Consider the following 12,957-nt stretch of genomic DNA (forward strand, 5'->3'; position numbering starts at 1 on the left):
GTTCCTGGTGACGAGGTGGCTTCCCATGCTAAAATACTACTGAAATGTGCTAGGAAAACAAGGCAGGCAGAAAACCCTTGAAAGATAAGAGACTCTCCATTTCAGGGCAGGGATTTTCCAGCTTGTTCAGAGGCAGATGTAGTGCATTAGAATCCCGAAGAACAATGCTAATTAGTATTCCATTAAAAAGGAAGAAATCTTGCTGAGACCTGGAGTCACATCCCGACAGTCGAAGTGAAACATGGCTCACTAATGTAGCCTTAATTCTTTTTATTTTGCAGAGACAGCAAGCTGACCATGTTGCTCCGGGAGTCCCTTGGGAACATGAACTGCCGTACTACCATGATAGCTCACATTTCGGCAGCTGCAGGGAACTATGCTGAAACACTTTCCACCATCCAGATTGCATCCAGGGTTTTAAGAATGAAGAAAAAGAAAACAAAGGTAAGGACAAGGGGAAAACTCTTTTGTTGCCGTGCTCTGGAAAGAGCATGGCAAGCTAGGGATCCGGAAGAAACGGGAGAGGCCTTGAAAGTGCAGCTTCTAACAAAAATCAATATTCTTAATTTCTGATGCTATGGCAGTACATCTGAGTGCATGAGGGAAATCATATGTTTCATTGTTAGATGAATGATTGGTTATAACAGGCTCAGAAATGGCAGAGAGTTCAAACTCTCATGTTGCTTTCTTGAAGTCTATGTAGCATGGAATCATGGTTAAAAGTCAAGCTAGTATAATTTATTAACATTCACATTAGCAGCCTAAGGATTGTTAAATGTGAGCTGAGATCAATTAACAGATTCTACAAAATATCACTGCACAACAATCTATTCCCAGAAAGAAATCTCTGCAACAGAGCATGCTGTAGTGTGTGACACCAATGTTAATTTCAATAGCATTTCCCTCATTAATCCTACAATGAGCACAAACTTTAAAAAAGAAAGAAACAAGACTAGTTGATGTGGTTTGGATGGTACTAATTCAGCCAGTGCTTTTGAAGCCAACATGATATTTTATCTTGAGAGTGAAAATTGAGAAGCTTGGTGTTCTGATCTGAATACTATATAGTTATTTAAGAGAAGATTGCATATACCAATGCTCAGTTCTGATAAAAAAATCAGAAGCTAACATGCATTTACAGCAAGAAAAGGTTGATCCAACACATGTTATTTTATATCTCTTCTTCTCTAGCCACCATCTAAATAAAACTGAATTTAAAGGGCCATGAGGACATTAATTAAAATTTGCAACAACTAAGTAAAACTGTGAGAGTTAGTTGCCTAAGACTTTTGTATGGAGAGTATGTGCCCTCACAGTCACTGAGACTTTTTACTTCTTTTTGAAGTTAGGCATGTGGGATCAGGACTTGGTAGAAGTGCCTCTCTAAGGAGACTTGCCTTGTTCCTACTCTAGACAATTTCTGCCAGCAGATAACGGCTTTTTAATTTTAGAAACTTCCTTCTCTTAAGCAAGCAATCAGCTTTTATTGCAGCTTAAGGCTGCAATCCAATACTTACCTCAATAGGACTTCCTTCTGTGCCAACATGTATTATGCTGCTAGCTGCTTATATTTTATTGCTGGGAGTGGTTTAATTGTTATTTCATTTGTAGTTTGTGGAAATCACTTTGAAAGGAGGCTCATAAAATGTATAAAGAAATAAAATGAAAGTCCCACTGTGTTAAAGTGTGTATCAGGAAACACATATTAACTATAATTAAAGAAATTGATAACTTGGACAGAGAAGTAGTGGAATCCTTTCTTAGAGATTTTTCAGGAAGTTACTGAGTGCATCTATTTGGCATTATTAAAATCTAGGAAATTTTAGTATTACCTGAGCTTTTGTTGCTAGAAACTGGATTAGAGGATCAATGTGTTCCCCCTCAACCTGAAATGCAGAGGTGAACCCTCTTTTATATAGTTAATGGAAGAAAGCCATGGGAGGTATGGTCTGGTGTTTTTTATTATTCCTCCTTTTCTGCTTTCGTCTCCACCGCTGTTATCACAGAAGTAAGCCCCCTTGATTCTAGTGAAATACACTTCCAAGTGTGCTTATTCCAGCCACCTAATTAAGTGATGGGTGTTGCTTACTAAATGCTCGTCCACTTTCAACTATTATGTTTCAGCTCAACATCATTAGCCTTTGGTTTTAGCTGTAGACTTCAGTCATCCATCTAAAGTAACTCCACTGTGATCAGTGAATGAATTTCAGAGTAAATAATTGCAAGAAGGCTTTTTAATGAATTTGTTTTAACAACTGTCAAAAGGAACACAGGGATCAAAGTGGCATGCAGCCCAATCTACGCATATTTAGTTGGTAGAGCAGCTCACTGAGTTCAGCAGAAGAATTGCAGCATCAGGCATTTTTCCTCAATATGATTGCACAACAACATACCCCAGTAAATGACATTGGTGTCTGACTGCATAGGTTATTTATAAACAGGCATGACCATACTATTGACAGCGCATGAGTTGGAGCTCTCCATGATAAGGATTTGGTCCATGTTATCTTGGGCAGATCACTACTGTCCAACCTCAGTTTTTCATATGAAAAATGGGAATAAGATTGACAAAACTCACAACCGAGGAGAACCTTATAAATGTAACATGTTTGAAATAAATTGGTTTTCATTTCACTTTAGAACTTGTTTTTACTCTCTGTGATTCTGCTAAAGCCCAGTGTGCATGGACAGAGGAGCTGTGAGTGAGGATGGAAGTCAGCTTGCACCTGTGGTCCAGAGTCACAGTAAGGAGAAGGGCAAGGTCCTGGGGAGGTCAGTGCTGTGCAGATGCACCTGCGGAGCCAATCTGCCCCTCCTGTTGGTGCATCCACACCATGCCCAGCTCCCCACTGCCTCACCCTTCTCCCTCCCAGTAAGCAAGTCCCCTCCCCACTAACTGCTCCTGTATGAACAAATAGAGCAATATGGCAGCTGCTTAAATCCAAGCACATGGAGCTGTTTGAAATGCTAAACCAGTTCTGTGCAGCAACCTGCCACGTGGACTTGGTGGCTTATCCCTGATGCCTGAAGCCACCAGCTTCACATAGCACTCTATTGCATGTCGAATGAGGCAATCTCCATGCCTGGTGGCCTTTGCGGTAGCCTCTGCATGCACAACAGCTTATATGAGAGCATGGGGTGTGGATTTTGGCTCCATGGAAGGGGGCTCTTTGAAATGCTAACCTTTCACCTGTCTTCCTCCTCAACAGTACACATCAAGCTCTTCTGGAGGAGAAAGTTCTTGTGAAGAAGGCAGGATGCGGAGGCCAACCCAGCTGAGGCCCTTCCATTCTCGGAACGTTGTTGATCCAGACTTCCCCATTCTTCACTTGTCAAGTGACCCAGATTATTCTTCTAGCAGCGAACAGTCATGCGACACCGTCATTTACGTTGGCCCCAACGGCACTTCCCTTTCGGATAAGGAACTGACGGACAACGAAGGTCCCCCGGATTTTGTCCCCATAGTTCCTGCCCTTCAGAAGACCAAAACTGAAGGCAAGCTGGAGGAGATGAGTGAGACAGCCCCCAGCACTTCCGAGAGAGACTGCTTGAAGTGCAATACATTTGCAGAACTCCAGGAGAGGTTAGACTGCATTGACGGCAGTGAGGAGACTGACACATTTCCTTTTGAAGAACTGCCTGCTCAGTTCAGCTCTGAGCAAGTGACTAAGTGCCCTGTGTCAGGCCAAGCAGCAGAGCTCACTAGTACATCTGAGCCGGGCAGGGAAGAAGGCCTGGCAGGCTGCCAAGAACCTGATAAAGATTTCAAGGAAAACCTGAATGCAACAGCCAACAAAATTCAGGGAAGCCATTCCCCTGTTCACACCGGGGTGCTTAATGAGGCACCCACCCCTCCATCACCTAGGAGTGTTACAGGCAGTCCAAGTAGCCACATGAACTGTTCCCAGCAATCCCACTCCACAGATCTGCAGAGCAGCCGAGAAAGCCTTAACACTTGCGGCTTTGTGGAAAGCAAGCCTCGGCCCATGGGTTCCCCGCGGCTTGGCATTGCAAGCCTTTCCAAGACATCAGAGTACAAGCCGCCCACTTCTCCTTCTCAGAGGTGCAAGGTTTACACCCAGAAAGGGGTGCTGCCCAACCCTGCACCACCACCATCGTCCTTAAGCAAGGACTCCGGGATGGTGTCCAGTGAGTCTCTGATGCAGCCAGAGATCCGCACTCCTCCCATTGGCATGAGCCCACAACTCATGAAAAAGTCAGTGTCTTCCAGCAGTGCTGATTATGGGGAGCCCATTGACAATGAAGAGCAGCAGGAGCAGAAACAAGAGTCGCCTCTTTCTCCTGAGTCAAAGAAGGAGATTTTGAGCACCACCATGGTCACGGTGCAGCAGCCCTTAGAGCTGAATGGAGAAGATGAGCTGGTCTTCACCCTAGTTGAAGAACTGACCATTAGTGGGGTTCTGGAGAACGGACGTCCAACAAGTATCATCAGCTTTAACAGTGATTGTTCTGTGCAAGCTCTGGCCTCCGGGTCTAGGCCGGTTAGCATTATCAGCAGCATCAGTGAAGATCTTGAATGCTATGCCAGTACAGCTCCTGTGTCTGAGGTCAGTATCGCCCAGTTTATGCCTCTTCCAAAAATAGGACTGGATCACAAAGCTGAAGAGGCTGAAAGCAGACGGTCCTCTATCAGCTCGTGGTTGAGTGAAATGAGCACCGGAAGTGATGGCGAACAGTCATGCCACAGCTTCATAGCCCAAGCATGCTATGGGCATGGGGAAGCACTGGCAGATGCGCCCATTCCTGAACTGGCAAGAGGCGTACAGAACAGCAGTGTGGTTTGTATAAATGACAAGCAAAAGCCAGTCAACGAGGAAATATTTGTACTGCCAGAGGTTACCGATGAAAGTATTAATAAAATGTCACCTATCAAAGGTTGTAAAACATCAGCCCTGGGAAAGACTATAGTCACAATATCAAACACCACAAGCCTAAGCAGTTGTGAAGGTTTCATTCCAATGAAGACCAACATTACTGTGTATCCATGTATTGCTGTTAATCCCTTTAAGGCACAAGAGCTGCCTGAGACCATATCTGCAGTGTCGTCACCAGCAAAAGTTCCCCAGCCTCAAGAGGTGAAGGAATCCAGTGTAAGAAAAGAGATAAAATTTGATGATCCTTGGCTAAAGAGGGAAGACAGTGTGAAAAAAGAAAGCTGTGGCCCCAAGGCTGAAGCCATCACTCAACAAAATAAGAAGCAGAAGTCAGCAGACAGGTTTAGCAGCAGTAGTGGAGAGACTTCTAGCTCCCCAGGAACGGAAAACCTAAAGAGGGTTGTAGATGGATGTGAAATAGGACTTCCCAGTTCCTCGGCCCACAGCCCAGCACTGGGAAGCTTTAAAAATGGCAGCCTCACGAGAGGCGTTCAGAAGGCCAGCAAGCTGGAAGAATTGGATGCTGTTTCCTATCATTACATTGAGGAGAACAGTGCCGTTAGCTGTTCTGTTGGGTCCCAGACTTCCAGAGCTAGCCTGGAAAGAAGGATTGCGTCCCCCAAACACTGCGTTCTCACACGTCCCAAAGGAACTCCGCCGTTGCCTCCCGTGAGGAAATCTAGCCTGGATCAGAAAAATAGGGCCAGCCCTCAGCACAGCACTTGCAGTAGCAGCACCAGCAGCCCTTTGAACCAACCAGCACCTTTCCTGGCTAGTTTTCCTGATGAGCTGAATGGGAAACAAAAGGGTTCCAGTATGGAGAGCGGTAACAATAGCAGCAGTAAATTGTTTAGTGCCAAACTTGAACAGCTGGCCAGCAGAACCAATTCCTTGGGAAGGTCCAGTGGGAGCCATTATGAGTGCCTGTCTTTGGAAAGGGCAGAGAGTCTGTCCTCTGTCAGCTCTAAGATGGGTCCTGGGAGAGACACCACAATGCCCAGAGCTGGGAGAAGTTTCAACCGCAGTGCAATGTCCTCACCCACAAACTCAGGCCTTTTTCAGTCTGCAGGGGCCTCTCCAAAGGCCAGTCCATCAAAGATCTCTGCAGTGAGCAAGCTCCTCTTGGCAAGTCCTAAGGCTCGAAGCCTGGCTGCCTCAACCACCAAAACACTTAGCTTCTCTACCAAGTCCCTCCCTCAGTCTGTAGGGCAGAGTTCAGGCTTGCCTCCGAATGGAAAGAATATGTCCTGGTCTACTCAGTCTCTCAGCAGGAACAGGGGCTCTGGGCTCTCCTCAAAACTGCCCCTCAGAGCTGTCAATGGGAGGATCTCAGAACTTCTGCAAGGAAGCACAGGCACCAGAGGGCTGCAGTTGCGCAGGAACTCAGACACAGATGATCGCAGCACTGTCCACGGAGAAGAGAAGCCAACTGTTCACCTGCTGCCTTCACCTTACAGCAAGATCACTCCACCTCGGAAGCCTCACCGCTGTAGCAGTGGCCACGGAAGTGACAACAGCAGTGTCCTGAGTGGGGAGCTGCCACCAGCCATGGGGAAAACAGCCTTGTTCTACCACAGTGGAGGAAGCAGCGGGTATGAAAGCATGATGAGAGACAGTGAAGCAACGGGAAGTGCGTCCTCGGCACAAGACTCTATGAGTGAGAACAGCAGCTCCCTCAGTGGGAGGTGCCGAAGTCTCAAAAATCCAAAGAAGCGTTCGAATACAGGTATGTCCTTAGACTTGTACATTGAGAAATAGCACCGAGACCTGCTAAGTAGGTTTCAGAGTTACTTACCTCATTGGGGGAATGCTAAAAATGTTTCCATAGGAAATTAAGGCATTTTAAGGTGATTAACTCAGGAGGAATTGGGCAGAAGAGGTTGAACGCTCCTGGGAGACCAAGACATGTGCCCAAATTGTGAACTAGAATAATATGTGACACTGTAGAACATCTTTACTGCTTGCATGGCATAGAAGTTCAGCTGGGGGAAATTTAACAGAGAATTTCTGTGCTGTTCAGATGGAAATTACTGTTCTGTGCCTAAAGCAATGACTCAAAGCATTTTGAACTAGAGCATGAGAATATTATTCTTTCAAGGCTACCATCAAGAATAATTCTCAAAAAGACATAACTATTTCCAATTTCCATTACTAGCCTATCTTAGGGTTTTGTTTTGTTTTCATCGTCTCTGCCTTATATTCAACAACCCAGCCCAGTGTCCTTTTTAGAATGGAGTTCTTTGTGTTTGTTCTTATCAATGAATGTGCTTTAATGAGAAAAGCAGGTTTTGTAGAGGCTATTTTCTTACCTACTGTCTTATTTGTTTTATTTATCACATGTTTATCCTCTTCCTTAGGGGATAAACAACTTAGGAAAGTATGTGGAAGATGAGCCATTTTATCTTCATAACAACCTTATGTTCACCCAAAACTTCCATGGCAGGAATTCAACCTATAGAAGTAAACAAAAAATTACAAGAACTCGGGCCAGAAAGGATAATTTCAAAAATTCTTCACAGAGTTTTATTCAGGATAACTTCCAGTGAACATCAACACCAGGACAAGGCCCTGTTTCGATGATTCTTCATCAGCGAGGTTTCTCAGGTCTAAGTGTACCAAGAATCATCGAATCCACGAAGAATCATCGAAACAGGGCCTTGTCCTGGTGTTGATGTTCACTGGAAGTTATCCTGAATAAAACTCTGTGAAGAATTTTTGAAATTATCCTTTCTGGCCCGAGTTCTTGTAATTTTTTGTTTACTTCTGAACTCACCAAGAACTCCAATTTCTACAGGAATTCAACCTATGGCTCTAGTCTCAAGTCATAGAAACCCCTCTGTAGTATCATGGAAAAAGTTCAACTCTCTGCCCATTATAGCATACCAACTCTTCCGATAGTATTGACTACAAAGATCTGGGGTGGGGGTTATGTGACATTCTAGATCAGGGGTCCCCAAACTAAGGCCCGGGGGCCGGATGCGGCCCACTCGCCTTCTAAATCCGGCCCGCGGATGTTCTGGGAATTAGCATTTTTTTTACATGAGTAGAATGTGCCCTTTTATTTAAAATGCATCTCTGAGTTATTTGTGGGGTGTTATAAGCAAAAATCTGCCCTTATTCCCTTATGGGGTACACAAAGCCCTTATTGGGTTCTCCATCAGTTGAATAATATAACAGAGGCCAACCAGAGAATTGTGAGAAGCAAAGCCTTTATTTTTGCTGTAGCAACAGGGTCCTTCCCCTCATGCAGGAGAACAATGAAGGAGCCCCAAACAAAGGTGTCAGATTTGGGTTCAAAGTTTTTCATCAGGGGCATAGGAATTAGTTCCCCCCAAAAAATTCAAACTATAGTCCGGCCCCCCACAAGGTCTGAGGGACAGTGGACTGGCCCCCTGCTGAAAAAGTTTGCTGACCCCTGTTCTAGATGTTGCTGGGAGCCCAGCCATGGGAAGATATGCTACATGTCCCTGTTCAATGGACAGCCTTAACTCAACTTTGCTCTTTCCCTTCCCTCTGATCCCAATTGGCTACACACTCTTCTCAGCTATTTGTGGGTTTTGCTAGTGATCCAGACCCACCTTTCAGCATTCCCCATGGATGGATTGACAAGAAATGAAGTAGATGTTCCACTAGAAGGGCTGCATAGGTGGAAAGGCCATCCAGTCCTTTTCCTCTGGACCACTGATCCAACAAGGCAAAAGAGAGATCGCATTCCAACAGTAGACTATTGGTCAATTTATTGTAGACCACCTAGATTCTTATAAGGAATGTTGGACTAGATGGGCCTCAGGCTGATCCAACAAGTTTGTAATTACTGGTTCAGAATACATATTTCTAATGCTCATGTGCATTATGAATCAAACATCATTTGCCATAGACATCCTTCTGCCACTTTGAGTGTAAAATAATATCCCTCAAATGTGCCAGCTGAGACCCATTCATTAATCAGTGAAGCTAAAGTGGATCACAAAAGACAGAAGCCATCCCACCCTTCACCCCTTGCTCCCAGTGTGCTGAAAATCCTAGAATACAAAGCTAGCACCCATACTAATGACCAAAGTATAGCAGGCTGAGTAGCAAGGAGAATTTTAATGTACATCAGATGGAGCTGATTTTTGCTTGACCTTGTGGAATGCCTTCATAGGTGACGGAATATATACTTGCCATTTCTAGCTCACTTCATCATCATGGGAGGCCTTAAATTTCCTATAATTGCAAATGAACTCTATTGGCTATGGCTGGTCTAAAAGGTATGTGGCCTATCCAAAAAGGATTTGTTTACTATCGCCAAGATAGTAGAGTCATGTTTGTTTTGAGCATGTTCTCAAATCCTTCCTCAAGAAAGGGAAGGGACTTGCTCTATTACAAGGCTGGCACACTCTGGTTATATATTTGATCCTTGACAAACTTTAGTTACATTTCTCCTGTTATGGTACAGGATCCACCTCTTTTTCAGAAGAGGCTGAATAAGCATCTGTCAGGGGTGGTTTCGATCTAGAAAATCCTGGCATAATGCAGGTGTTGGGACAGCTTGACCCTTGAGCTCCCTTCCAGCACTCAGATACAGTGGTGCCTCGCTTAACGAATGCCCCGCTTAACGAAATTCCCGCTTAACGAAAGGTTTTTTCTAGCGGCGGTTGCCTCGCTAAACGAATTCGTTTTATGAAAAATGTGTCTATCGAATCGCGCTTTCCCATAGGAATGCATTGAAATTCAATTAATGCGTTCCTATGGGCAAAAAATAAAAAATAAAAAAAATTTCAATGCATTCCTATGGGATTTGCTAGACGAATTTTTCGTTATAAGAAAAGACCTGTGGAACGAATTAAATTTGTCTAGCGAGGCACCACAAATGGCTTGCCCTGTTACCCTGATAGAGCTTGAATCCATTGACCTTCAGCACGAAGTGTGCAGCTCATCTTTACTAAACTGTGCAAAGCAGGGAATGTGTAATGGAGGGGGGGGGGGGCTTAAAGATTAATTTTGAGCTTGGATGCATCTATTTTTACCAGACCACCATTTTTAATGAATTGTACCCATTTCTAATTAAGCCTGGAAGTAACAGGTCATATTTTAACACCTTGTCATTCCTTTTAAAAAAAAGAGTCAATGCAAATATCTTTTTTTCCTCATTAAACATTTGTCAATAAATAAAGCCTTCCACTTTTCATAGCATGTTTTCTCGTTGAACCCCCCCCCCCCAAATAAAGTCATAATTCTGTATTGGAAGGAAGCACAATCTTTTACATGTCAATAGATTTATGAGGACATAAACATAAGATTATGACTGCAGCAGTGGGCCAGGATCAAACTGGAGTGGAATGGGGAAATCTGCTGACATTAATTTATAGACAAGAATAGTCTTCCTTCAGTTTTTTTCCCCTCTTAAAGGCAGATCTCCTTCCCTTAATACTAGTCCATGTATAAAAGATTGCCATTGCGATTTAAATATACATACTGTATCTATCTCAAAGAACCCAAGGCATTTCCTATTATTTTAAACTGCGGTGTCAAGAGCACTGGACCCTTCCAGATTTGCTGTCATGGATACACACTGCTATAATGGATATGGTGCTATAGATATGCTCATTTCAGGTCAGGTGACCTTGTCTGGTTTATTTATGATTATTATTAACGGAAATGCTAGCTGTCGGGCATGATCAACATGAATCAACAGAAAACCCCTTTTAGAGGCCACAAAGACTTTTAAGAAAATCACCAGCAGTCTTGTGAGGTTTCACGATTGCTTTTGAAGTTCTCACACACTGAAGAGACAGATTCCTCTCTTCTCCCTGCCTCCTGGAGATTGAGCTCTTGTTTTCTTTTGGTTTTCCTTAAGTGCATTACAGTACTTCTATATACTTAAGTAACGGTTTTTAGAACCTGAGCATCAAAGGGTACATAACAGGTTTTGAAAGACAAGAGCAATTTACCTTTCAGTTTTTAGTCCTGCTTAAATTTCAGGTTCTAGGTTTCATAAGCACAGGAAACTGCTTGCAGCTACCTGATCGTTACATAGCCTAAACAAACACATAGTGTTTAATCATACATACAGGCAAATACAAACACATCCTCCTGTTAGTCACCAACTTCCACCTACCATAACTATGTGTTGACTTTTCTTAGTGCTTTATTAACACTGGGTCTAAACCTTCCATTATTTGCTGCTGAACCCTGGTATTATCCACTCACTGTGCTGGAAGAATGAAAGGACAATTCATGGCAGGTCCACAATTCAGATGCAGTAAATAATGTTTAACCCTTGTTCATCCTTTTTCATTTTGTATGGGCTTCAGACTTGTTTGGCATTTAATTCCTCCTTCTGTGCAATATTACTGCTTCCTATCTCTACTCTCCTTTGAGCTCCACAGGACTTCCATCTGCATAAACATTACTAGGACTGGGCTGAAAGGAAAGTAAGAGTCAAGCTCACAATTAGATTTCAGCTGTTCCTGGTTCTTTGGCCTTGGACCCTGTTAACTGGACCACACATATCCTAAAGCCATTGCCATTTTAGAGCAGCCTAGTGCCTTTTTATAATTGTCTTTTTGTGACAGATCTTTCCTCCCTCACTACCTCCTGGCATCTGTGCAGCTATTTATTCTCTGGTTTCCTCCTCCCTCCTGTTAACCTCTGCCCTCTAAGAGTGAATAGGCACCATGGCCACTTTTTGTTCAAATAAGGAGGTGTGATTAAATAGCAACAAGATAGCTTAACCAAGGAGGCAAGACAAACACATATATTAGGCTGGTCACAAACCGTTCATTGGAAACAATTGCATTTATCCTGACTTAAAAGTGTGAGCCCTTGTAAAGAAGCCCCAGCATGGCCTGTGCAACAATGCTAGCTTCTGCAAGCTATAAGGTTATTTGTCTCACCAGTCTTCACCAACCTGGTGCCCTCCAGATACTTTGGATTATAACCCACCAGCCCCAGTCAGTGCTGGCTGAGGCTGATGGGAGTTGTAGTAAAAAAAAAATATGTGGAAGGTACCAGGTTGACAAAGATTGGTGTACACCAGGTTTAATATAGTAGATAGTGGGAAAGGCAATGAATGTACTAATTGTGGACATGGCCCAGGCAGTTGAGGACATTCATGTCCCATTGATTTCAACTGGAGTCTTCTTCTTCTTCTTCTTCTTCTTCTTCTTCTTCTTCTCTTCCTCTTCCTCTTCCTCTTCCTCCTCCTCCTCCTCCTCCTCCTCCTCCTCCTCCTCCTCCTCCTCCTCCTAATTTAGTTTATATACTGCCCTATACCCAGAGGTCTCAGGGCAGTTCACAGAATAAAATCAAAATATAAAACCACAAAATACATAATCAAAATAAAAACAACAACCCAATAGCCCCCCATAGGTTGTCCATGCTTCTCTCCCTCACCCTCTGTCCTTGAAAACAATACAGAACTCAGAAGGGCTAGATCATGCTTTGCCATTTTAAAATTAGGGATGCTATGCTGAAGGATAATCCAGTGTTATCACTTTTCTGGAAACTAGGTCTGTGCCAGAAACATGTTTTTTTCCGATAATGAGGTTAGTCTGTGGTCTAGATACCATGGCTTATTTTTATTTTATTTGAAGCATATGCCACTTTCCACCATAATTTTTTTAAAGGTGACTTCTAATAATAACCACATTCATACAAATGTAATTCATAACCAATTGAAAATTGAGAACAGCACACAGAGTGATCATATACCTGTATACCTGAAGGAGCGTCTCCACCCCCATCGTTCAGCCCTGAGGTCCAGTGCCAAGGGCCTTCTGGCGGTTCCCTCATTGCAATAAGTGTGGTTACAGGGAACCAGACAGAGGGCCTTCTTGGTAGTGGCACCTGCCCTGTGGAACACCCTCCCAGCAGATGTCAAGGCAATAAGCAACTATTTTACTTTTAAAAGACAACTGAAGGCGGCCCTGTTTAGGGAAGTTTTTAATGTTTGATGCTGTATTGTTTTTAATATTCGGTTGCAAGCCGCCCAGAGTGGCTGGGGAAACCCAGCCAGATGGGCGGGGTATAAATAATAAATTAAATTAAATTAAATTAAATCCACAGTCAGATTATTCCA

The 12,957-nt window shown here is 43.6% G+C and overlaps 1 protein-coding gene across 3 annotated transcripts in view; it reads left to right on the plus strand.

Moving 5' to 3' along the window:
* The window catches only part of KIF26B (kinesin family member 26B), a 278,589-nt gene that overhangs the window by 250,487 nt on the left and 15,145 nt on the right, over nt 1–12,957 (plus strand). For all 3 annotated transcript variants that reach the window (XM_035108339.2, XM_060272882.1, XM_035108340.2), the window contains 2 exons: nt 282–444; nt 3,210–6,621. In XM_035108339.2, coding sequence (XP_034964230.1) covers nt 282–444; nt 3,210–6,621 — 3,575 coding nt within the window. The remainder of the gene's footprint in view (nt 1–281; nt 445–3,209; nt 6,622–12,957) is intronic.

This window comes from Zootoca vivipara, chromosome 3 (genome assembly GCF_963506605.1).
Source record: "Zootoca vivipara chromosome 3, rZooViv1.1, whole genome shotgun sequence".
In the NCBI taxonomy this organism is placed as follows: Eukaryota; Metazoa; Chordata; class Lepidosauria; order Squamata; family Lacertidae; genus Zootoca; species Zootoca vivipara.